The sequence below is a fragment of the Astyanax mexicanus genome, chromosome 4 (genome assembly GCF_023375975.1).
Source record: "Astyanax mexicanus isolate ESR-SI-001 chromosome 4, AstMex3_surface, whole genome shotgun sequence".
Lineage (NCBI taxonomy): Eukaryota > Metazoa > Chordata > Actinopteri > Characiformes > Acestrorhamphidae > Astyanax > Astyanax mexicanus.
The window spans coordinates 19,465,575-19,491,295 of record NC_064411.1 but is presented as its reverse complement, the minus strand read 5'-3'; the positions used below and the strand labels follow the sequence as shown (position 1 = coordinate 19,491,295).

At 36.6% G+C, this 25,721-nt stretch overlaps 5 protein-coding genes across 11 annotated transcripts in view; 1 reads left to right on the top strand and 4 right to left on the bottom strand.

Moving 5' to 3' along the window:
* The window catches only part of LOC125801185 (zinc finger protein 271-like), a 253,538-nt gene extending 240,335 nt beyond the window's left edge, over nt 1-13,203 (bottom strand). Inside the window, exon 1 of the mRNA XM_049477497.1 lies at nt 13,115-13,203. The gene's annotated coding sequence lies outside the window, so the exon portion shown is untranslated. The remainder of the gene's footprint in view (nt 1-13,114) is intronic.
* Nucleotides 1-21,448, bottom strand: part of LOC125801145 (zinc finger protein 850-like) — a 503,810-nt gene extending 482,362 nt beyond the window's left edge. Inside the window, exon 1 of one of the 2 annotated variants that reach the window (XM_049477344.1) lies at nt 21,422-21,448. The gene's annotated coding sequence lies outside the window, so the exon portion shown is untranslated. Of the gene's footprint in view, nt 1-13,114; nt 13,202-21,421 lie in introns of those variants that run through there. The other variant, XM_049477340.1, reaches the window with a different exon arrangement.
* Nucleotides 1-25,721, bottom strand: part of LOC125801236 (zinc finger protein 271-like) — a 356,087-nt gene that overhangs the window by 119,272 nt on the left and 211,094 nt on the right. Inside the window, exon 1 of one of the 5 annotated variants that reach the window (XM_049477644.1) lies at nt 23,159-23,198. The exons of 3 other annotated variants lie outside the window; for them this stretch is intronic. The gene's annotated coding sequence lies outside the window, so the exon portion shown is untranslated. Of the gene's footprint in view, nt 1-23,158; nt 23,199-25,721 lie in introns of those variants that run through there. One more of the 5 variants, XM_049477647.1, reaches the window with a different exon arrangement.
* The window catches only part of LOC125801530 (gastrula zinc finger protein XlCGF49.1-like), a 207,174-nt gene that overhangs the window by 108,416 nt on the left and 73,037 nt on the right, over nt 1-25,721 (top strand). The gene's annotated exons all lie outside the window — the stretch shown is intronic.
* LOC125801563 (zinc finger protein 271-like) lies at nt 1,832-21,428 on the bottom strand. Of its 2 annotated transcripts, XM_049478397.1 has the most exons (3): nt 20,300-21,428; nt 17,813-17,826; nt 1,832-3,798 (listed from the first exon to the last, which is right to left on the bottom strand). In XM_049478397.1, exons 1-3 carry the CDS (start codon nt 21,351-21,353, stop codon nt 3,223-3,225), a joined length of 1,644 nt encoding a protein of 547 aa, XP_049334354.1. In that variant the 5' UTR covers nt 21,354-21,428; the 3' UTR covers nt 1,832-3,222. The 2 variants fall into 2 exon arrangements, with proteins under 2 accessions (XP_049334354.1, XP_049334355.1); XM_049478398.1 differs by lacking the exon at nt 17,813-17,826 and having other exon boundaries at nt 1,832-3,675; nt 20,241-21,428.

The following is a 25,721-nucleotide window of genomic DNA, read 5'->3' as shown; positions in this document are numbered from 1 at the left end:
CCATTTAAAATTATGTATTTCATTGAACACTGTGTTGTAAGATTTAACACTGTGCTCAAACTAAATGTATGATTTGAACATGTCTTATTTGCAGTGTCCTGCGTGATCACACATTTAATTATCTGTTCCAGCCTTTACCCTTCAATCTTAGTTTCACTTCCTTTCTAAGAGAACATGACACCCTAAAATTTAGAACATTAACTCAACACTTTGGTCACGTTTTTATGACTAGGCACAAATAAGAGATGACTGTAACATGTATGGATGTTTCTAGAATGTCTGTCCCTCCTAGAAAGTGGTATAAAGATGGTTGTAAAGAAAATGAGAGCCAGAGCATGCTCTTATCTTTCTATCCTCTGTGTTTGTCTTGTAAACTGTATGTCCTAAGACTGTATGGACATCAAAAAAATTGTGTGGTACTGGAGGGTGCAGATATTGATGAAGTGCTTTTATAAAAAGCTTCAGAAATCTGGCAGAATGACAGAATGTTTTCATGCATTCGTACATGTATAGAATGCGAAACTATATTGAAATCTGTTCAATGTAGTGAGCTCAGCAGTTTAATACCTGGTGCTAATTAAGATGTTAAATTAATTAAATTAGATTAATAAATCAATTAATTAACAACACATGACATTTCAGGGGCGTGTCTTCTTCTACCAGGAACAGTCATTTTCATAACCAAGTTATCCAGAAAACACACTGAAATTACAGGTTTTGTAATATAAAAAGAATTTTATTAAATCACACAGATATGAGTTAATAATCCATTAAAATGTCATAAATGTAGCCATTAGATATCAAATCACAGTGTATGAAGATAAATGAGAATTAAAATAAAAACATGTTATAATATCGGTATAGAAAGGAATAACTTGTCAGATTAATGAAAATTATTAAGTGGGGATTTCTAAAGGATGAACTAAGTTATTTTAAGTCTACGAAGCCGGTTCTTATTTACAACCAAGCAACTGAAAAGGAGTTGTCTATACTACAGGGAGATTTATAAAGGATTCAACCAAACCATGACTAACAAAACAATTTGCCAGCTCTGCCTTACTCTAAGATGTTAAAGTGGGCCTGCATTGGTGCCGTCCGTCTGTAGCGTGGTCGTCTGTTTCTTCACTCTAAGAAAGAATCACGTGAGTCTGTCTGCAAGATGGTTTGACTTCCTGGTGTCAGCACGGAGCCCCTTCAGAACCCACGGGAAAATCGCTTCGCTCTCAGCTGGCTTGCTGGTCGCTTCCAGACTGGTGGCTTCTGGGTTGAGTCTGACGGTCTCTATTCAGCTGAAACTTTGTATGCATAATGCGTGGCTTCGTAGATCGTAAAACTGCTGTAGTTGTCTTAACTAAGAAAGCTAGTATTAATATGCTTAAAGAAGGTTAAATGAGTTAAATGAGCACTAAGAATGCTAAGCTATTGCTAAACTGAAGCTAAAATGCTAAGCTAAACTAAAGGAGCTAAACTCCAAACTCCTCAACTACCACTCAAGACTGAACTGAACTAAACGGATCCATCCGTAATCCTGGACACTCTCCACTTTTATTCTCCACCACTACTCTGTCTGTCACTCTCTGGCTAAATCTGTTTGGACCTTAAGGCTACCATTGGCTATGTGGGCTTTGGGGGAGGAGCAACCTACGTGTCTGTGTTTTCATTGGTTTTGGAGCAATTTCTGAGATTTCATTTTTTTTTTATTAATAGACCAAACCAAAAGAAAACTCAATCAAACAATGGATCAAAATACAATATTCAGCGTACCAATTCATGAGGAAAAATTCAAGGAAAACAATCTTAGAATTGAGTCTAAATAAATGTAAATTATGTATTTTTCCTACAAATAGGTTGGTAACATTCCAGATAATCCTGAAGTAAGAAACAATGTATGGTCCTTGTCAAAAAAGAAATAAAGAGTCATGTTTATATTTAAACCCAATTAAATAATTGAAAAGATAACACAAACACTATAAAATAATAAACCACTAATAACCAAATAAGGCAAAATTATTAAATGCTAGTTAAACCTTGTTGATTCAGACTTGACTGTGTATGAAAATTTAATCAGGACAGCATCTATACCCATACACTATAAGTGGCATATTATTTAGTAAATATTCTGTAAAATAACTTTTTATTTAGTTAATGTATATTCTTATTTGTTCTGCTTTGTGAGAAATTCTCTTCGCCTGGCTCTTAGCCTGTTGATCAGAATTTATGACGGGTGTGAGAGAGATCAGTTTACACCACAGAATTTCAGCTTACAAGGCTGGGAATGGAATCCAAAGCTTTGAACATTTCTTTTAACTAAACGAGTCTTATTTTCTCAATGCTTTGCAGGAATAACCAAGCATAAACTCTTAAATTGCAGTAACTCTTTGTGGATTGCGTTTCTGTGGATTTTAGCAAGTTGAATTATATAGTATTATAATGGCAGTCGGGTCTTCGTCCTGGTGATGGCACTGTTGGTCCACCTCATTTGGGAGACAATCACAGATGGTGACTATTTAAGGTCGTAGAAGTCCAAAGTTTGACGGTTGTCTGAATTAGTGCTCGCTTGAGGAATGACAAAAAATGTACAAGGTTTACCCAACTAGCATTTAGGTCTCTTGAGAGGACTGGAGAGATGAAAAAGTGAGATATGTCATTTGAAATTTAGGTTTGATTTGTGAAAAGACTTATCAAAGGCTTTTATTCTAATTCCAGTGCATCCTGGATGGGGTTTGTGGTATGTGTGTGTTCAGGTGGGGAAAGTTATTAAATTACATTAGGCCACCAAAAATAGGTAAAGTGGGTGTAGTGGGTGTTCCAGCAACAAAATCATTTCGTTGCAAGAATCCTACTCTACTCCTAACAACTATGACATCTAAATGTTAAAGACTATGTTAATCTAATGCTAATCTAATGTCTGGAGCAAGCTCTGGCAATGCCGTAGTTTGTACTTGAAAGACATTCCCTTCTTCAGAACTGAACTCTTACTGTAACTACCCTAAAAACTGAGCTCTGTCTCACGAAGAATGTTCTGGAATATCGAACATTCAAGAAAACATAACATGAAATTCAATAAACATCATCCCTGGATAAGAATAATTTTGCTGAACCTGTGAAATCGATTGTTAAATTCAGTTCATGTTTGTTTCTAGTGGAACGTGTCCCAAGTGACAGAGTAATACATTAGTGTAGGATAAGGTGTTCTGTCTGAAAGACTTAGGATTTGCACTTTTAATTGCCGTGGAACAAATTTGGGATAGTTTTCTCTCCTGTGTTACTGCACTTGTGTTTTTGGAGATGATTCTGTTGAGTAAAACTCTTCCCACAGTCTGAGCAGTAATACGGTTTCTCTCCTGTGTGAATGCGCTGGTGATTTTTGAGATTACTCTGTGTAGTAAAACTCTTCCCACAGTCTGAGCAGTGATACGGTTTCTCTCCTGTGTGAATGCGCTGGTGTATTTTGAGATTACTCTGTTCAGTAAAATTCTTCCCACAGTCTGAGCAGTAATACGGTTTCTCACCTGTGTGAATGCGCTGGTGATTTTTGAGAGTACACTGTCGATTAAAACTCTTCCCACAGTCTGAGCAGTGATACGGTTTCTCTCCTGTGTGAATGCGCTGTTGTATTTTGAGATGACTCTGTTGATTAAAACTCTTTCCACACTCTGAGCAGTGATACGGTTTCTCTCCTGTGTGAACGCGCTGGTGATTTTTGAGCTCATTCTTTTGAGTAAAACTCTTCCCACAGTCTGAGCAGTGATACGGTTTATCTCCTGTGTGAATGCGCTGGTGTTTTTTGAGATCACTCTGTTTAGTGAAACTCTTGACAGAGTGCTGATGTTTCTCCATGTCAGGACTTTGCTCTGTTTCCTCTGTCTGTTAAATGTATCAAACAATTTCTGCGTGTTCTGGAGATTCTTCAGGATGGCTTGTGCTTCACCTCTTTCATAGATTTCAGGAGAAATCCTATAATATTTTAATTTCTGAAAAGAAAAAAAAGAAATAATTTAGTATATTAAAATAAAAGCTGGTCAATTGACTGAAGAGAACTACCTCAATCAGTTACACTATATAGAAAATATTGGGACACCTTTATATTACCATAAAAGCTTCTATTCTTTTGTCCCATTCTAAATCCATACACATGTGACCCCTGGTACATTATTTGATGACTTAACAACCCACCTAATTGAAATGTAATAAGGCACACAGGAACGAAATGAGGCTGATGTTTAAGAACACATTTATTGTTTTTTGTGTGTCAGACACACTTAACAGGACAAATCACCTTCAATTAAAAAGAAAAAAAAAAAAAAAAAAATATATATATATATATATATATATATATATATATATATATATATATATATATATATATATATATATATATATACACTGCTCAAAAAAATTAAAGGGAACACTCAAATAACACAATATAACTCCAAGTAAATCAAACTTCTGTGAAATTAAACTGTCCACTTAGGAAGCAACACTGATTGACAATCAATTTCACCTGCTGTTGTGCAAATGGAATAGACAACAGGTGGAAATTATTGGCAATTAGCAAGACACACTCAATAAAGGAGTGGTTCTGCAGGTGGGGACCACAGACCACTTCTCAGAACCTATGCTGTCTGGCTGATGTTTTGGTCAGTTTTGAATGTTGGTGGTGCTTTCACACTCATGGTAGCATGAGACGGACTCTACAACCCACACAAGTGGCTCAGGTAGTGCAGCTCATCCAGGATGGCACATCAATGCGAGCTGTGGCAAGAAGGTTTGCTGTTTCTGTCAGCGTAGTGTCCAGAGGCTGGAGGCGCTACCAGGAGAGGCCACAAATGTGCATGTGTCTGCACAAACGGTTAGAAACCGACTCCATGAGGATGGTATGAGGGCCCGACGTCCACAGATTGGGGTTGTGCTCACAGCCCAACACCGTGCAGGACGCTTGGCATTTGCCAGAGAACACCAGGATTGGCAAATTCGCCACTGGCGCCTTGTGCTCTTCACAGATGAAAGCAGGTTCACACTGAGCACATGACAGACGTGACAGAGTCTGGAGACGCCATGGAGAGCGGTCTGCTGCCTGCAACATCCTTTAGCATGACCGGTTTGGCAGTGGGTCAGTAATGGTGTGGGGTGGCATTTCTTTGGAGGGCCGCACAGCCCTCCATGTGCTCACCAGAGGTAGCCTGACTGCCATTAGGTACCGAGATGAGATCCTCAGACCCCTTGTGAGACCATATGCTGGTGCGGTTGGCCCTGGGTTCCTCCTAATGCAGGATAATGCTAGACCTCATGTGGCTGGAGTGTGTCAGCAGTTCCTGCAAGATGAAGGCATTGAAGCTATGGACTGGCCCGCCCGTTCCCCAGACCTGAATCCGATTGAGCACATCTGGGACATCATGTCTCGCTCCATCCACCAACGTCACGTTGCACCACAGACTGTCCAGGAGTTGGCGGATGCTTTAGTCCAGGTCTGGGAGGAGATCCCTCAGGAGACCATCCGCCACCTCATCAGGAGCATGCCCAGGCGTTGTAGGGAGGTCATACAGGCACGTGGAGGCCACACACAATACTGAGCCTCATTTTGACTTGTTTTAAGGACATTACATTAAAGTTGGATCAGCCTGTAGTGTTTTTTTTCACTTTAATTTTGTGTGTGGCTCCAAATCCAGGCCTCCATTGGTTAATAAATTTGATTTCCATTGATGATTTTTGTGTGATTTTGTTGTCAGCACATTCAACTTTGTACAGAACAGAGTATTCAATGAGAATATTTCATTCATTTAGATCTAGGGTGTGTTATTTGAGTGTTCCCTTTATTTTTTTGAGCAGTGTATATATATATTTACACAACAATAATTATTTTTATATTATTATATTATTTTTATATTATTAATAATTATAATAATAATAAATTAATATTATTATCAATATTACTATTAATAATATTTGTACAATATCTATTAATATAATATATTAACAATAATAGTTTTAAGTTTAATGTTTATTAAACATTTATATATAAACATATGACTTATTTATTTAGTCATATGTATCTGTAGGAGTATTTTATTAATGCCAAAGTACATCCTTTTGTTTATTTAAATTTCAAAATATGTATAATATTGATGATTACAACACTTTTTTACATTTTTAGGGTGTAATACTGAATAAATACTGCATAATAATCGATATGTGTGGATCGATTGAGTGCGCTGTTTCGGGGGAGGAGTCAACAAAGACGTTCTTTAGCCTCCTTTGTTAATTTTCACGTTGCGAAGCTCTTTGGGAAACACTCGCAGAACTGGCTCGTTCTTTACTCACGTCATTCGTTAGTTCGTTCGTTATTCGCTAAGGTTGATCGTTTTTGGGAAACCCACCCCAGAGGCTTTGTTCCAGTAGCAATAATAGTATCAGTTTATTATTCATCTACTACATCAGTCTAGTGCATTTAAGTATTTATTCAAGAATATGATTTGCTATTTTTATTGATGTGTATATATATATTATATATATTATTATTTATTTATTTATCTTTTTTTTAAGTTGTATAATTCTTTGTTATTTTGTATTATGTTTGATATTTATATCATACCGTTTATTATAAATACTGTTTTTGCAAATGGAGATATTTATGCAGTACATGTTTATCTACATGCTAAAATATAAATTTGGGATTTACTTTACTTAAATATTGTTGTGTGTTGTTTATATTTCATACATGATACTTTGTAATAAATTTATTAATTTACTATACACTTTAAATTGTGTTATTTATATAATTGTTTTACAGCCAGTTGCAAAAAATGTCAAAGTGCCAATAGCACAGCTTTAAATTTTCTTTCTTGAAAAGTGTTCTGTTCAATATTGCACAGTTCTAAAAATTTGGGGCCACAATTGGTTTTCCACTGAGGGCATGTGTGTGGGTGTGTGTGTGTGGGTGTGTGTTAGTGTTAGAGCTCTGCAAATCTCTGTTGGCCCAATGGGCCAATGCTTTGGTGTTGATTTTGCATACAGGAGTATATCTTCGCTGGCCAAATGTGGGCTGCCTGAAAAGGGCCCACGCCGTGGGGCCGACGCTATACTGGTGAGCAAATCTCCATTGGCCCAATGTGGGCTGCCTGAAATGGGCCGACGCCATGGTGCTGGTGCCGTTCCGATGAGCAAATCTCCGTTGGCCCTAAGTGGGCTGCCCATATGGGGCCGATGATGTGGGGCTGATACCGCACCGATGTGCAAATACCCATTGGTCCGATTTGGGCTGCCCGTATGGGGCCGATGGCGTGGGGCCGATACCGCACCAACGTGCAAGTCCCCAATGGCCCGATGTGGGCTGCCCATATGGGGCCGATGGCGTGGGGCCGATACCGCACCGATGTGCAAATCCCCAATGGCCCGATGTGGGCTGCCCATATGTGTGTCCGAAAAATACGGTATTGCCTTTGCCTCTGATATTGGATTGCTTGTGTATTACCTGGACTGTGTGTTCACTACTGCCTCTTGGATTACCTCTGACTCTGGACTATCTCTCGTTTATGGTATGGTTTTGTCTTCATTGCTCTGGTTATTGGTGATTACCCATTTTTCTGTATTGACTACGTCTTACATCTGTTTATTTTATAATAAACACGTTTTTATCAGTATCTGCACTAGGGCTGGCCCGAATAGCGTTTTTTGAGCTCCGGATATTCGGCACTGATTCGAAGCGAATATTCGAATATCGTTTTTAAAAAAAGAGGTTAAAAAAAAAATAAAAAAGCAAATCACGGCCCCTTTAATCCACTGAAAAATGTTCAATTTGCTCTGACCGACGAGACATATTCACCCCGGATTTTTGGTGTTTTTATCCCGGATTTTTGTGTTTTCACCCCATATTTTTTCTGTGTTTTTAGCCCAGATTTCTTTCTGTTTTCATCCCGGAATTTCTGCTGCCCCACACCGCGGCTTATCAGCTGCGTAAGCAGGCTAGGAGGCTGCTGCTGCACGGTTTCTCCGCTGCGCAAGCCAGCCCAGTAAATTGCTGTTTGTGTTTTCACACTTAGGCTATTTGCTTAAAAAAACAAACAAAAAAAAAACGTTTGTTCAGGAAGTATTTTATATTCTTAAACATTGTTAATTATATTAGAGGACAGTCGTTGTAAACTGTACTTGGTCTATTTCGGTTAAAGGATTGTGCAGGGCATATTACTGATTTTGTATTTTTGCACTTGGGCTATAAGCTCAATATTAAATATTTCGTTTGTTTAGAAATTATTTTATATTTTTAAACCATGTTAAATTATATTAGAGTAGAGGAAAGTCATTGTTAATGACGTTATTGTACTTGGTCTATTTCGGTTTAAGGATTGTGCAGGGCATAGCCGTATTACTGATTTTGTATTTTTGCACTTGGGCTATAAGCTCAATATTAAATATTTCGTTTGCTTAGAAATTATTTTATATTTTTAAACCATTTTAAATTATATTAGATAAGAGGAAATTCGTTCAGACATCATTTTTGTAGGCTAGGCTTTTTGTAAGTGATTTAGCCCCTACTGTTGCCACATTACCCCTTACGTTTTATTATATAAATCAGTTTCGAAGAGCCTTCATTTTTTTTATCATGTATAATAGAGGTCTGCGCGAGACTGATTTTTAAACCCACTCTTCCACGCTCCCGCGTTTCTGTCTCGTTACCGCGCTGCAAAAGAATTGCTTCTTTTAATCCCGCGCCCGCCCGCCACATACACATTTCTGCCGCTCCCGCCCCACATTCCTAATATAAATTAAATAAACTACATTTAATGCTTCAAATTTACTTATATATTTATTAAAACAGCAGCGCTGAATAGTGTGGTCCCGTTCCTTACCCCAGTCCAAACACCATCGGTGTGTGCGTGTCGGTCCATCCTGCGCGTTGAGAGTTTTCTTTAGGTTTTTTTTTTTTTTTTTTTACAATTATTACAGTTTTCTTAACTATTTATTAATTTGCTCCCGCATCGTCTGGATTAAACTCCCGCTCCAGCCAATAACAGTTCAGTTCTGTCCCGCGCGCAAGATATTCTGACGGGACCCGCGAAAACAGAAGTGGTTAGAGTGAGGTGGAACTCTGGAAAGGAGAAAAAAAACGAATATCCGAATACCAAAATTAAAAACCGAATACCTACTCAACCAACGAATATCCGAATACCCGAATATTCGGGTCCAGCCCTAATCTGCACGTGTCTGCATTCTGTGCTCACCATGACACTGATAAAATGTACCATGCAGAATTTCAGGTCCAGCAAAACCAGGCGCAGACAGCTGTTATTTATAATAATGTGCTGTGTATTTTAAGAAAAAAAAAAAATATTTGTTAGCTTGAGAAATACTACAACTGGTCAAAGACCACCCCCCATAAGATGGGTATAACCCAAATAGCTTTGCTATAATGCTAAACTAATAAAATTTCTAAAATGTCTTATACACCTGTTAATACTAAATTGACACAGTGTAAAACGCACAGTTTATAAATCAACTGCTCCAGAACAAAGACAATTATTAATAATTATCAATTGTTATTAATTACAAATTATTTTCTGGTTGATGTTTGTATTTTGTTTGTAATTTATCTCCCAGTCTATCTAGATTACAGAAATGTGAAATGTGAAGTAGTTTACAGACTTGGTATATGTAAAAATAAATAAAAACACCATAGGCTTATACATTAAACAGATTTTTTTCGAATTATAATTAGTTTAAACATCTATCAGTCTATCTAGAATTCAGAAAACGGAAGTTAAGCTTGATCAGCGATCTCACAGCGCCGATTTTTTTTTGTTTTTGTTTTTAGCAACATACAAAACACAACAATATACAATAGTACAAACTCTTGTAGAGGATCACAGCTACAATTTAGAAGCTAGGGGGAGCATACACAAACATACAGACTAGAGGAGCAACGTAATAAAATGATAATCTTAGACAAAAGCTTACTAGAGATCTGGTGTGAGATGATACTAGCAGTTTTCCATTTTCTTAATTTACTTAATGAAGAATAATATGACTTAAATTCATTAATGAAACTGGGGAAAGAGGGCTTATTTCCCTTTCAGTTACTGCAGTGAATGTGGTATTTTGCTGGCATCAGAGAAAGCTGAACTTAAGTTTTTCATATAAAACAAAATGTCCTCCACCTCAAAATAAGGAATATTAAGTTTGATATTAATCCAATTTCTGATGTCCATCCAAAAAGTGTGTGAATATTGACATGAAAAAAACTAATGCTCCAGAGATTCATTTACTGACTTACAAAAAGTACATAATTCAACATCAAATTTGAATATTTTTTCAAGAAACAGGGCTACAGGATAAATCATATTTATAATTTTGAAATGAGTCTCCTTCACTTTAGGAGATATGGGCCAGTTTACAAATTTGGAATAAGCAAAAGTCATATTTATATTCTTATTATTAGGAAGTTTCTTGAAAGAAGCTCCATTATATTCATAGTAAATCTTCTGTTTCAAATCATCATTGATAGTCTTATTATTACACTTGGAGTCAACTAAATTACAGTCGTTCACTTTTAATGTGGGCATCGAAACAGTCACCTTTGAATATAAAATGACTTGTTTGATTAACTGAATCAATGCTAAAGGAATCGCTTTGCACACCTTCTTAACATCTTTAAACTCCAAAGATTATATTGACGTATATTTGAGCATACATATTTGCAAGCAGGGTTATTTACCATTAAGCAGGGTTATTCACTATTATTCTATATATTTTCCACACAGAATGGCCTCTGGACCACAGGGAACAGATGGAGTTAGGCTCTAACTTAAACACATTAGAAAGGGGAACACTTCTTTCCCCTCCCATACATTGAGTCAGACTAACTTATGTATGTGCGCTATAGGAGCGTACGTTAAGTGTTTCCAGATGTGAGGTGTTTTCAAACATAAAAGGCTGGACTTCAGCAATTCAAGCCAGAGAGCTACAGATCAGATTTGAGAAAACAACTCTCTCCAAGCAAACCTGGGTGCTTGTTGATGATGCTGTTCTTCGTACTAATTATTATTTTTTCTGTAATAGATTTTCTTATATACAAAGAACAGTATCAGCGAAGACTTATTTCATGCATCTACATGACATCACAGCCCTGTTTTGTCTGTTCTTGTGCCTGTTGTGCTCCTTGTATATATTCCCTGTTTGTTTATCATTATTATTTTCTCTAGTTTGTTTATGTTCTCTAGTCCCCCTCGTTTATTTTGGTTTATTATCTTTGTTACGTGTTTACTTGTTTCTTTGTTTATCTTTGTTATTTATTTAATAAATTATTATTTGTTTTGCCCTTACCTGCACTTGCGTCCGTCTCCTCGTCTACCTGCCTGGGTCACCCACCGTAACAAGCATTATAGATAGATACTTTATTTTATTTATCCCGAAGGAATTTTAGGGAATTTATATACTTAAAGAATGGAAAAAACTGAGAAGAAACAGAATAGAAGAAACTAACATTTTGGTTGAGAAATATTTGGCATTATGAAGTAAAAATGAAGTATATCCTGTTAATTACTTATGATCTGAGCCAATAGTTTAAGGAATTTTAATAATAAAGAATGTTTAAACATTTGTCATTTAAAAAGTTTAGGCATTTTACAATGTTTGTAACTGTTTTAAGCATGGTTAATTGATGTACATTTATTATAAATATTACCAGTATTTTAAATATTTTGTTAAACATATACAGATATGTCTAACGACATGATTTAATGTTTAATTAAAGAAGCATTATGGAGAAAAATACATTTCTTTAGCCACTGCCAGCATGTTTAATACTAGGCGAATAGTATAAATATGTAGATTTCAGAGGTTTGACTGTACTAAAACTAGTGTTGCTGGGTAATACAGTTTTGCGCTGGGACTTTTTTAATGTATTCTGACTCAGGAGACATAACTCTTTGATAAAAGTAACATTATAAGAAAAAATATATTTCTTTCTAAGACGAACTTGGCTGAAGGTAAGTTTCTAACTTTAACTCGGAGCATACTAAACGTGGTCAGCTCCGTTTCTAGAACAGGTAATTGAATCAGGCAACACTAAGATTTACCGGAGATAGAACTAACATCACAATAAAAGTCCCGTCCTTTTATACATATATAATTTTTTGTGGTAAGATTATTATAATTATAAATGCACTTATTGTAGCTAACATTTTCACCATTTGACCAAAAAAATAAAATCAAATGAAATATAAACCGTATTCAGAATAATGATCCTTATTGATTTATCCCCAATACTTCTGTTCTGTTCAAAGCATCTACTACATCATTTTATTTACCAATTAAATACATATTCAGACGCATTAAACAGTTAAACAATGTCTTCTTTATTATATCTGAACTGATGTGTTAATCCTCCAGCCTGATGCTTCATTTACACTATCTAGCACTGAGTCTTGTGAAGCAGTTTTGTGTTAAATCCACCCTGTTCACTCTGTAACACAAGCACCCGTCCACCTGACCCTCTATTTCTGTAAACATATATTACTGTGAAAATTCTGATTCAACATTGCCATCATATTAATAAGGCACTCTGTGTATTGAATATTGGAGTAAAATAAATGATATTGGGCAGATACAGTCTGCTTCTGATAGATACAATAAACGAACCAATGATAAATATTTTCAACAGGACAATTTTAAAATCGTATTGTAATTGTTAAGAAGAGCTAGCTGGTATTAAACCATGTAGAAGCCACTGTGGTGCATCTGATTAAAATGCTGGAGATGATGTACTCTGAAAACAGTATTTACTGCAGCAGAGGAGTTGTGGTATATACAGAATAGATGAATGCAATCCGACTGTGTGAGTGTGTGATTCTGAAACAACAGATATAAAAGGGATACTTGAACTACTTGAAACACATCACTGACTACAATTTACAACACTAACACCTAAACAAAGATACACACTTCTATGAGGTGTTATCTGGTAATAATAATAGGCAGATCAGAAACAGCTAGAAGCTATACAGAGCTATACAAAGAGCTGATCAGTTAGCATAGCATGTAACTCCTTGAAAGTACACCTACAACTTGGAAAGTAATAGTTATCTACACTTTATGAATAAACAGCAGTGTAGGTACTTACAGGTATCTGAATGCACACAAGAATTAAATGTCCTCGGTAATCCCACAAAACTTTACTAAGCTGCACACCGTCCACTATCTCCACTGTTCCTCTACAGAAGTCCTCTCTATCTGTGGTATGCAAGCCCCCAACTGAGGCCCCTCAGTCTCAGCATCGCTCTGATTGGCTAAACAAGCGGAAGCATGAGGGTTGCAGGCACTGTGGGTGGGACTCAGTGGAGGAGCTATTTAGCTCCTGAAGTCTTTGGGCCAACTCTTGGCTCTTTGTAACAGTAATTGTAAAATATAAATAAATATAAATAATCTCAGGTGTGTTTGTGCTTCTAATAATGATATAAAACATTATGTTCTAAAGAACAGATTCTTCTATTAAATCTCTGCAGGCCCTATTTACCATAATAAGAACAGAAACATTCACCAAGACTCACTGATTTGTACACTGTAGAGAAAAGAATATATGAATTATAAGAAACAGTGAAGGTGTGAGTAATGTTTTAAAAAAACAACTAAATTTAAGTTTAAGAACTGTGTAAATAAACGTTAAATCTGTTAGCTAGTAAACGCTAACAATTAAATAAACTGAGGTAAAATTTGAGGATAATTTACTCTTACTGAGGCAAATTAGCTTAAAACAGATAGTAATTTGTAGAATTGTTAGAATGGTGGCAATTAGTTCCTCCAAACCGTTTAAAAACCTTTCTAGGTCACAGAAAACAGAAAATAAATGCTCTTTCTCCTCAGACCCACTAAACAAAGAGACGTTGAAACGACGTCTTTTCTAGGTCATTTTTGCACGTCCAATTTTGGTCTCCTGAAGGTGCAGACTGTGACGCCAGACGACGTCTTTTTTCTGACGTCTTCTGCACGTCCAGTATTGACGTCCCCCAGACCTCCGGATAAGGGCTAATTCTAGTTTAAATTAAGTCGTTGTGGACGTCTTTTCTACGTGAAATTTACATGTATACGTTTTATAGCCCAACTACTTTGAGGCTCCCTGCATAACTGTAGTGCCATTTCAGACGGTGGCAACTGTTCCATTGTTCCAGCTTCAGCAGTTAACTGGAAACGCATACAAAGCTAAGCCAAACAATTACTGGAACAGGTTCACAACCTTCTGGAACTAGTTATGCACGTTAGTTATACACAATATGCTTTACAAATAAATTGCATTTCAACCCTCTCACTTTTTTCAAAACATGTCAACCTGCAAAGAACCAGTAAAAGCAAGGGATAAATTAATTACCCCCATCTTACCACTGTTGATTTTAAATTGACCCTTTCTGTTTGGGGAAACATTAATATAATAATAAACATAATGAGTAAATCTCATTTGGGGTTAATGCCTTTATTTTACATCAACATAACATACACCTTAGATTCACACCATAACAATTTCACTAAACATTTACCTTCCCTTAAAACTATTACAGCTTTACATTACACCTTCCCTTAACAATATTATACCTTCCCTCAACACTATTACACCTTTAACATTACACCTTCCCTCAACACTATTACACCTTCCCTCAAAACTATTACACCTTTAACATTACACCTTCCCTTAACAATATTATACCTTCCCTCAACACTATTACACCTTTACATTACACCAGGGGTCTCAAAGTACCGGCCCACGCGGTTTCATACGGCCCCTCACGGGTTAACAAAATAAACATACATCTGGCCCGCAATTCAATTTAATTATTTATGCTTTATTATGTTCGTTTTCATATTTTATCTTAACTTGCGTTGCCTGCTTTAGTAGTCTTCAGTAGCCTTCAACAGTCTAACCTTGCTGCCGTGGTGTGTCCACTAAACTCCGTAGTTATAAACATCCTGAGGTTAGCAGCGCGCTAACTGACCTGTTTATAATGTAATCCCAGCAGTGACTGCGTGACGCTGCTCTAAACTGCTGCTGTTAGCTGCTTGGGCTGAAAGATGAACTGTAGAGAGCTGTATTATCCGGTTAGTGGGGTTATTTTATTTCATACACAGAAGAACTTAAAAATTTTCAAAACGCTCCAGACAGGCTCAGCTGAGTCCTGTAGCCCGTGGCTGGGCTGTAGCTCTGACTAAGCAAAGACTGCGGGCTTGTGGTGCTGCAGCTGCAGCTCCGACTAGTGGTTGGATGAGGAACTGCTAAATCTGAGGAAATGCTAAATCTGTCACAGCTCACAATTTTTGATTTTATATTTATTAAGCCTTATTTCAGTATCAAACGTTTTGATCAAAGTTAATATAACTTGTACTTGATGTAATTTCTATTCACTTGAATAGTTTGGTTCTTGATTGATGGAGTTTTTGGATTTCATAACATGACAAATTAAAAGGATTTATGTTAATAGAGCAACAAGCAAACATTTTTCCATGCAACTGTAATATTTGATTGAATAAATAGTATATTGAGAGTTATTTAACATTAAGGAGTAATTACATTCATTTTATATTACATCTGGTTACATTTTCTTATATTTATAAGTTACATCTGGCCCTCAGAGGACAGCCAATATGTCAATGTGGCCCTCGTCAAAAATGAGTTTGAGACCCCTGCATTACACCTTCCCTTAACAATATTATACCTTCCCTTAACACTATTACACCTTTAACATTACCCCTTCCCTCAACACTATTACACCTTCCCTCAACACTATCACACCTTTAACATTACACCTTCCCTCAACACTATCACACCTTTCCACTACACCTTCCCTTAACACCATTACAACTTTACATTACACCTTTCCATTACACCTTCCCTTAACATCATTATACTTTCATTAAGATTCTAGGTCCTGAGAGACAGCGGTGTGTCCTCCACGTCTTTGTGGTGCATGTTTGAGATGCTCCGAAGTATGAAGTCCTCGGTGGCTGTCCCGTCACATTTCATGACTCCATCTGCACAAGTAGAAAAAGACAAATTAGAAATCTCAGAAAATGTTGAAGATGGCCATTTATTTTTGTCCCACAACAAACTATTTTAAATTGCCTTATTTATGTAATATTCACATAAACTTACTTCTTCACACTATGGCTTAGCTAACGCTAAGCTAACGGCGGGAATACACATTTAACACCTGACGAGAATTATCGTGCTGTTTTAATTCTCACACATCATATTAAGCTATTTTAATTAATTTTTTCCCACAACAAACTATTTTAAATTGCCTTATTTATGTAATATTAACATAAACTTACTTCTTCATGCTATGGCTTAGCTAACGCTAAGCTAACGCTAAGCTAAAGGCGGGAATACACATTTAACACCTGACCAGAATTATCGTGCCGTTTTAATTCTCACACATCATATTAAGCTATTTTAATAAATGTTTTCCCACAACAAACTATTTTAAATTGCCTTATTTATGTAATATTAACATAAACTTACTTCTTCAGGCTATTCAAAATGCACTTGATATTGCCCCCAGTTGCCTAGGTTAATTGTGGGTGCCACAAACTTATATAACTTAACGCTAGCTTAGCGAATTTAGCCAAAGACGGTTCTTTGATTTAGCTTAGATTGGCTTATCAGCCTAGCTCTGGTTAGTGCATTGACTTAATGACCGGACAATGCTTCTACGTTAAAGCTTCGGTTACATTAAATATTATTTGCATTACGGTCGTTCTCAAAAGTAATTCCAATTCCATTTTAACTATGGCCACTGTTTAGCTATCGTTAGCTAGCTAGCTAGTTAGCTAACTGCCTGGGAAGAGAGGCAACGCCAGCAGGTTCAGGTTAAGACCACAGAGCTAAAACAACTAACACTACAAATACATTAACTTATACATATCGTCTTACCTTATAGCTTGGCAGCTGAGTCCGGTCCGGAGCGGAGCTGAGCTGAACTGAACTGAATGAGCTGAGCTGAGCTGAGCTACTGCAGCAGCCAAAAAATGTTGAGCGTGTTTTGCCTCGGCATATCAGAGTGGAGTTTATATGATGACGTGCGGTCTCAGCAAATCAGAGTGGCGTTGACTGGTTGAAATCAACGTAACAATTTTCCACATAAATTGCATTTCCAAATAAAAATAAAAACATACGTAAATAAATACCTACATTCGTTAATTAATTAAATAGATAAAAAATATAATACTCAAATAAATAATTAGAAATAAATGATGCTTAATCATAAATAATCTATATTCATAGTGATTAACAATATTGATAACAACAATTTTGACATACATTTAAAAATAAATATATTCTTAAATAATGTTAATTTCCTGCACCTGTATAAGACGTCCCCATGACGTCCAAAAAAGTGACCTAGTCCGACGTTCAAATGTTTAACTGCATATTGACGTCCAAGTGGGGTCATAGTTAGACGTCCAAATAGCGGACCTAGTTTGCACGTCGTGTAGACGTACAGAATTGGTCTTGGACCGACCGACGCAATATAGACATGATCTGCACGTCCATAAGACGTCTAATGTTTAGTGGGGAAACTTTGGGTACATTCAGTAGCTAGCTTAGCCAACACTAGGAAGCTAGCTAATTCAGCTTTTTCCTAACTTACCAAAAATCAGCCTTTAATTATACTAATTAAATCTGAATTAGTTTAATCTCATAAATGTACCCATAAATTATTCGTGCTTTTCTCAGTTTATTAAACAGTATAAGAGAAAGAGAGCTAATTCACTGCTAACTCTGTTAGCTGCTAACAGGCTAATGTTGACAGGAATCTGACAGGAGAGAATCTACTGCTGAATCAAAGCCTCATAAAGAGCAGGGGCCTCATTTATAAAGAGTGCGTACGCATAAAAATAGGGCAGAAATGTGCGTAAGCAACATCTCACGCAAGAATTGTGATTTATAAAGAAATACTTGGTGTGAAAATGAGCGTACATTTAAGCAAGGTTTAAGGCATGCGTATGCCTTCAAAAGTGTGCGGAGAGAGCGGGAATTAGTGGCATCATGTGGTAAAGTAGGGAATTGTTAGTAAATGCGCAAGCTTTTCTTCCTTCCGCATATTAGTTACCACATAAATCAAAATTAACAAAGGAAGATTAAGCATTACTTTACTTTATTTTTTACTTTATTACATATTTTTTCTGCATGTATAGTTAAAATTATTTCTGTATCTTATTCTGTATTATATGTATATGTAGTGTTAATTTTCCACTAACTTGTATATTTCACTTTGTAGTTTATATCAGTTTTATTTGTATTATCTGTTTTATCTCACAGTTGTAAAATCTAAAGGTGCTATATATATATATATATATATATTAGCCGGGGCTACATGAGGAATATGCGAGAGTGGCGTATCCCATACTGAGATACCGAATGAATGCTTGAAAGAGAATACAAATTACATTTAAGAAAAAAAATATGCAAGAAATAAAAAAATAAATAAATACCGGCCGTAAAACACTGTTAAACTGCTTTGTTTGTACATTTAGCTAGGCTAACTACCAATAATAATGGTCAGTAAAACAGCAAACACTGTTGTTTGGACATTTAGTTAGGCTAGCTACCAATAATAAAAGTCAGTAAAACGGCAAATGCTACATTTATACATTTAGCTAGGCTAGCTACCAATAATAATGTTCAGTAAATCAGCAAACTGCATATTTGAACATTTAGCTAGCTAGCAAACAATAATAATAGTCATTAAAACAGCAAATGCTACATTTGTACATTTAGCTAGGCTAGCTAACAATAACAATAGACAGTAAAACAGGAAATGCTTTGTTTATACATTTGGTCAGTAAAATAGCAAATCCTGTATCGTGGCACGAGATCTCACGAGATTAAGATGTGACGATATTTCTCGTCAAGCTTAAACCTCTCACAGTTTAGTGTGGACTTTTTAAGATACAACACTGGCAACTGGCAACACAGTAGCAGCGAGTTTGGTGGTTGAGCAGTGAGCAGAAGAGGAAAATTCGGGGAATTTGCATAGAACAGAGGTCACGGGCGGACCGTGGTCCGGGTCCGGACCCAAACCTATTGAGAAGGATTTAATTGTATACACGCTTTGCGGCGCAGTAAATCACAGACCAATCACGTGTGAGGTAATATCACCAACCACTCTCTTCAGTCAATCAGATCTGTGCAGACGTGGAAAAAATAAATAAATAAACACACCGCTCCTCACGCGGGATCGAACCCGTGTTGTCAGGGTCGCGGTCCCGCTGCTCCGGCTGTTGAATTGGGACATGGCCGTGAAAAAACGCCTTTATAAGGAGATAGTGAGCCTGGGCGAGAATGGGCGGAAAAACGAGAACGGACGAAAACTAAAGTCACGCCGAGTGCGACAGAGAGACAGGCGAGGAATTTTGTATAACTGGATCATTCTGAATTCTAATTAAATACTCCTGGCATAGAAGATGCTTCTGCTACTTTTAACAGAGTGACAGACGGTAACAGAGTGACCAACAAGACTGTACTGTGCTTAAATCATGTTCTGTCTCTGTTTGCACTTCAAGCATAGTCTTAATATGACTGGTTATGCATAGTTACATTACAAGAGATTTAGGAGAAAAAAAACACAAACCATAGTCTTAATATAACTGGATATGACAATCTCAGGCCTATAGGTTTCATGTCAAACATGTGTTGAGAAAACACAATGAGACTGGAGATCTGCAATATAAAAGCCGTTTATTAAAACACACATGGGTAAATATAGAGGTGAAGTAATACAAAGATAATAGTTTGTACTGGATAAAAACAATTAAGAAACTACATTATTTGGATATTCTTAGTAACTTTGGAGATTAAAAAAACCATAAGCAACATTTAATATTCAATAAGGAAAAGATAAGAGAGTATAAAACTTGAGTAATACAACACAACCAAATATCCCTCTATATCCCTCTATAGTAACAGATTTTTAATTGGACTGAACCATAGACAAACAAGAACACCAGCAGAGGGAGTGAATGAGCCTGTAACCTTACTGCGCAACAGTAACTAACCTAAAAACTGAGCTCTGTCTCAAAGAATGTCCTGGAATATTCAAACTTACAAGACATACAAACATAACATGGAATTCTATACACATCATCCATGGATAAGAATAGTTTTGCTGAACCTGTAAAATCCATTGTTAAATACAGCTCATATTTGTTTCTGGTGGAATTTATGATTTGAGCTTTTAATTGCCATGGGACAAATTTGGGACATTTTTCTCTCCTGTGTGAATGCGCTGGTGTTTTTTGAGATGACTCTGTTGATTAAAACTCTTCCCACAGTCTGAGCAGTGATACGGTTTCTCTCCTGTGTGAATGCGCTGGTGACTTTTGAGATTACTCTGTTTAGTAAAACTCTTCCCACAGTCTGAGCAGTGATACGGTTTCTCTCCTGTGTGAATGCGCTGGTGTATTTTGAGATTACTCTGTTGATTAAAACTTTTCCCACAGTCTGAGCAGTGATACAGTTTCTCTCCTGTGTGAATGCGCTGGTGTTTTTTGAGAGCACTCTGTTCAGTAAAACTCTTCCCACAGTCCGAGCAGTGATGCGGTTTCTCTCCTGTGTGAATGCGCTGATGCCGTTTGACAGTCTCCAGTCGATTAAAGCTCTTCCCACAGTCTGAGCAGTAATAAGGTTTCTCTCCTGTGTGAATGCGCTGATGTATTTTAAGTTTACTCTGTGTAATAAAACTCTTCCTACAGTCTGAGCAGTGATATGGTTTCTCTCCTGTGTGAATGCGCTGATGTTGTTTGAGATCACTCTGGGTAGTAAAAATCTTCCCACAGTCTGAGCAGTGATATGGTTTCTCTCCTGTGTGAATGCGCTGGTGACTTTTGAGATTACTCTGTTGATTAAAACTCTTCCCACAGTCTGAGCAGTAATACGGTTTCTCTCCTGTGTGAATGCGCTGATGTTGTTTGAGATCACTCTGGGTAGTAAAAATCTTCCCACAGTCTGAGCAGTGATACGGTTTCTCTCCTGTGTGAATGCGCTGGTGACTTTTGAGATTACTCTGTTGATTAAAACTCTTCCCACAGTCTGAGCAGTAATACGGTTTCTCTCCTGTGTGAATGCGCTGGTGTTTTTTGAGATCACTCTGTTGATTAAAACTCTTCCCACAGTCTGAGCAGTGATGTGGTTTCTCTCCTGTGTGAATGCGCTGGTGACTTTTGAGATTACTCTGTTGATTAAAACTCTTTCCACAGTCTGAGCAGTGATGTGGTTTCTCTCCTGTGTGAATGCGCTGGTGTTTTTTGAGATTACTCTGTTTAGTAAAACTCTTGACAGAGTGCTGATGTTTCTCCATGTCGGGACTTGGCTTCATTTGTCTTTTAAATGTAGCAAACAATTTCTGCGTGTTCTGGAGATTCTTCAGGACGGCTTGTGCTTCACCTCTTTCAGCAGTTTAACTTTGCTCTTAGTTAAATATCCTGGTTGTTGGTGATGAATTTCAGGAAAATATTTTAATTTCTGGAAAACACAAAGAAAAATGCCATTGAATATTAAAATAAAAGCAGGTCAATTAACTAAAGAGATTCTAAGTCATTCTAAGTGAGTGATGTTACCCTTTAATCTGAAGCTTTGAGGCGTGTGCCGAAAAAACAACACACATTGGTTCGAATCACATTGCCGATGCTTGATTTGTTCTTCATCACGACAGATGATGTCCAAAGCTTTTTCCTTTAAACCAATTTATAAAAGTTTCCACACATTAACCAAATACATTAATCCAAATCAATGCTTCACAAACCTGATTTTTTTTTTTTACAACTCCTGATAACAGTTCATTATTTTCCACCACACTGGCTTCAGGCTAACAGTGATATGCGCTCCTGAGTTCAAGATGTGCTTTTTGGAAATGTTGATCCGATAACCCGACCGGGGCAGAAATAATTAATTATTAGGCAAAATATGCTTCAATACCCGCTAAAAATGCACAGAAGAGTGACTAGAACTGATATAAGACCTCATTTTGCCAGTAATTTTTCTCAAAAATCCTTATATTTGCTTAAAACAGCACTTTTTCACGGAGCTGCATTCAAGTTCCTCTGGAGCTACGGGGGGTGCGGAGGGATAATTAATAAAAAAAACATGCAGTTGTCTTGTTGGTGCAGGGAATTGTAGTTCAAAATAAAATCACAGCAAAATAATGACCTTTTTACTGTTACAACACATCAACCAACCTCCAACAGGAGTGTAAAACATAAGACTCTCTTTTGTTTACTAAAGGTTAACACAATTATAACAATTTGTAAGAATTCATATTATTTGATGTAGTTCTTTTTCAATTATTTTTGTAGTCTTTTTAACCTCTTACATAAATGTTTGTGTATTTTTGTCAAGTTGCTCAAAGTGTGATTCTTCTTCTTATTATTATTATCAAATTCATGTTTTTGTAATTATTATTATTATTATCATCATTATTAAAGTATCAGCAAAAGAGCAGCTGGAGACTGTATTCCACAGTAATGGTTTAACTGGGATTTCTTAAAAACAGCGGGGCTAAAGATGTTGTAATTTGCTAATATTTGTGTTTGTTATTACAGTGAAATAGCAAGTTTTCTGTTAAATCAGTAAGCTAATAAATGTTACTTGTGAAATTCCTCTTCTTGCCTGAACTTTTCCTCACTATAATCACTAAATCTTTCATTCTTACATTTAATATTTTACAAGTGGACTTTTATTTTGACGGGAGAGTCACATGACTTACCAGCAACTGTTGTGGTGGAAACGGATTAAGTAAAGTAAATTAACTAAACTAAACTAAATTAGTGTAACTAAGAAATGTGTAGAGACTGATCACACAAACTTAAAAAGGAATTTCCACAGAACTGATTTATCTCAGGTGTGTGTTAGTGATGTGGGGGAGGGGGGGCAGGAGTGTGAGGTTCCGTTATCCTGTGTATGATCTGTAAAGCCCCCCCATCCCCAGCTCCGCGACCCCCTACTCAAACCCCCCTCCTGTGTCTGAGGGTCAGAGTCAGACTGCTGAGCAGAGCTAGGAGAAGATCCAGTGCTGGTGGTGTAAATGCTGCACATGCTGAAGGTGCTGAAGGTGGTGTGGGTGTAGGAGTGAATGTAGAACAGCGTGATGGAGAGAGAGAGAGAGAGAGAGAAACTTCTCCGTACCTTCTGTAGTTCAGCTGATCCTGCTCTTCCTCCTCTCCAGCTACAGACCCCGGAAGCTCAGCGTCATCCGGGTTATGTAGAGCCCCGCCCCCTCCCCCGCTATATCACAGTATATCCCATCACCGCTAGAGGGAGCCCGCGAGGGAGTCCTCAATGCATGGAGCTGAATGGAGCTAAACAGCTAAAACTCTCATTTAAAACACTGTATAACTACTTCTCTGAGTTTTCCTTTAATTTTACAACGTAAAACAAAGTATTTCACTAAAATAGGAAAGAAAACAAAACCGTTTATTTCCATTTTCTAAAACTAATGTTTTTATTCAGTAGATTTACTAGCATTACTGCTACTGATGCTGGAGTTACACCCAGAGCTCATTTAAATGGATTAAAACTGCAGTTTATAAGCTTTAATAATTATCTCTGCGGTGATGCAACTTGTCTCATTTCTTTTATTGTTGAGATTGTGTAAATATGAATGAGGGTTTGTTTAAATGTTTTCTTCTTGTTGGTACTTACATAGATGAAAATAGTAATCTACTAAAATAAATAGGAAAACATATTTAAATATAACTGGAACATACTTGGGTTGTGGGGGCTGCTGCTAAATGGTTGTTAGAATTGGGTTAACTGCACTTACATTAAACTCTAAAATTAAAGCAGCAATTGCAGTTCTGGACAGTATGCAGATCTCATTAGTCTTGATAATGAAAAGGTAGGACATTTTTCATGTTCTTTCTGTTTACAACTCACTCTGAGGAATTCTGAGCACTTCAGAGCACTGACTGGTGTGTCACGGGAACGTGTAGGGTACTACAATCAAAAGTGTTGCATTACTGAATACTACATACTGGGCGGTGTGTAGTATGCAGTACATACTAGTGCAGTATGCAGTATAGTAGTATGCCATTTCGAATACAGCCTAGGACTGAGATAAAGTGAGCTATGGCTAGCTGCTCACTTTCTCTTATTATGGCTAGACACTGAAAGCAGGTTTTTCCTCTTTGAAAACTTGAATGATCTTAATTTGTACATCCGAGTATCAATTAAAGACATTTAAGGTATTTTTTCTGAAAGAGAACCGCGTTTAGGTGTTGGCTAGCGTTCATGTTTGGTAATTATAACTAGAAAGCTAGCTAGCAGCCACAAAGTGAGCCTCTGAGATTATCAACGAATAAACGTATAATAATAAAAAACGTATCACCATAAATACATGATATACAAATAAACATATTCCATATTATCATACATCACATAAAACATTACTTATTCCCATACAATATGAAAAGTGACTTTATAATATCGTAATTTATCACCACCATATCCACCACATCTTACCTCAGAAAGAGCTGAATAACTTTCCAGTTGCACAAGCTTCACTTTATTCTGTTCAATGAATCAGTAGGAGTCGAATCACAAGAATAACTAAACCTAACTGTTTTTAAAACTTCACATTTTACAATTTTATATCATAATAAATGTATGGTCAACATTTTCTAAATAAGACTAACCGAGTCTCCTAAATCTGAGTGACTTATAACTTTTGTACATTGTACATTGAGGTTGTTCTGAAGTGATGAATCAACCGAAGCTTCCTGAAGTTGACAGCAGATTGATTCATTTCCAGCAATAACTTTTTTTTTAATATACAAAAAAAGAACAAAATAAAACAATAAATATAGTGCACAAAAATGTGTTTTTATTTTAACAATTTAATTATATAAGTATTTCATTGTTGTACATAGATATGAACATCTGTGTGTGTAGTATGATGTGAGGTAGTGCAATTGGCTAAATAAATAAACACTTTTCCAAGGCAAAAACACAAGTGAACAACAGAATGAAAAAAATGGAACAAAAAAAGTTCAGATAGCAGAATAGTTTGTTGTTAAGGGTGAACTGAAATGGACTTAGGGTGTAGTGAATCATGATAACAAATACAAACATTTGTTGAATAGCCCACCTCTGTTCTCCCCAGCATTCTGAAATACAGCGCTGTTAGCTAATGCTCCCAATAGACCACAATGCTAGTGATAGGGGCATAGCTTAACCCATACAAAAAATCACTATTTTTACACCATTAACAACAAACTCAAAGTAGCTCCACACTTCACTGGTAGAATTCCAAGGATGATGATATTTAAAGCAAGGCAGTGAGAACTTTAAAAGCACACAGATAGTTTATTAAAAACACTGTTTATACACAGTGCCTACAGATAGTTTATTAAAAACACTGTTTATACACACAGTTCCTACAGATTAGTTTATTAAAAACACTGTTTATACACACAGTTCCTACAGATAGTTTACTAAAAACACTGTTTATACACACAGTTCCTACAGATAGTTTATTAAAACACTGTTTATACACACAGTTCCTACAGATAGTTTATTAAAAACACTGTTTATACACACAGTGCCTACAGATAGTTTACTAAAAACACTGTTTATACACACAGTTCCTACAGATAGTTTATTAAAAACACTGTTTATACACACAGTACCTACAGATAGTTTATTAAAACACTGTTTATACACACAGTACCTACAGATAGTTTATTAAAAA

What these genes read in the sequence shown, in the direction of transcription:
- LOC125801563 (XM_049478397.1), bottom strand. Translation starts at nt 21,353, where the DNA reads ATGAAGCCAAGTCCCGACATGGAGAAACATCAGCACTCTGTCAAGAGT.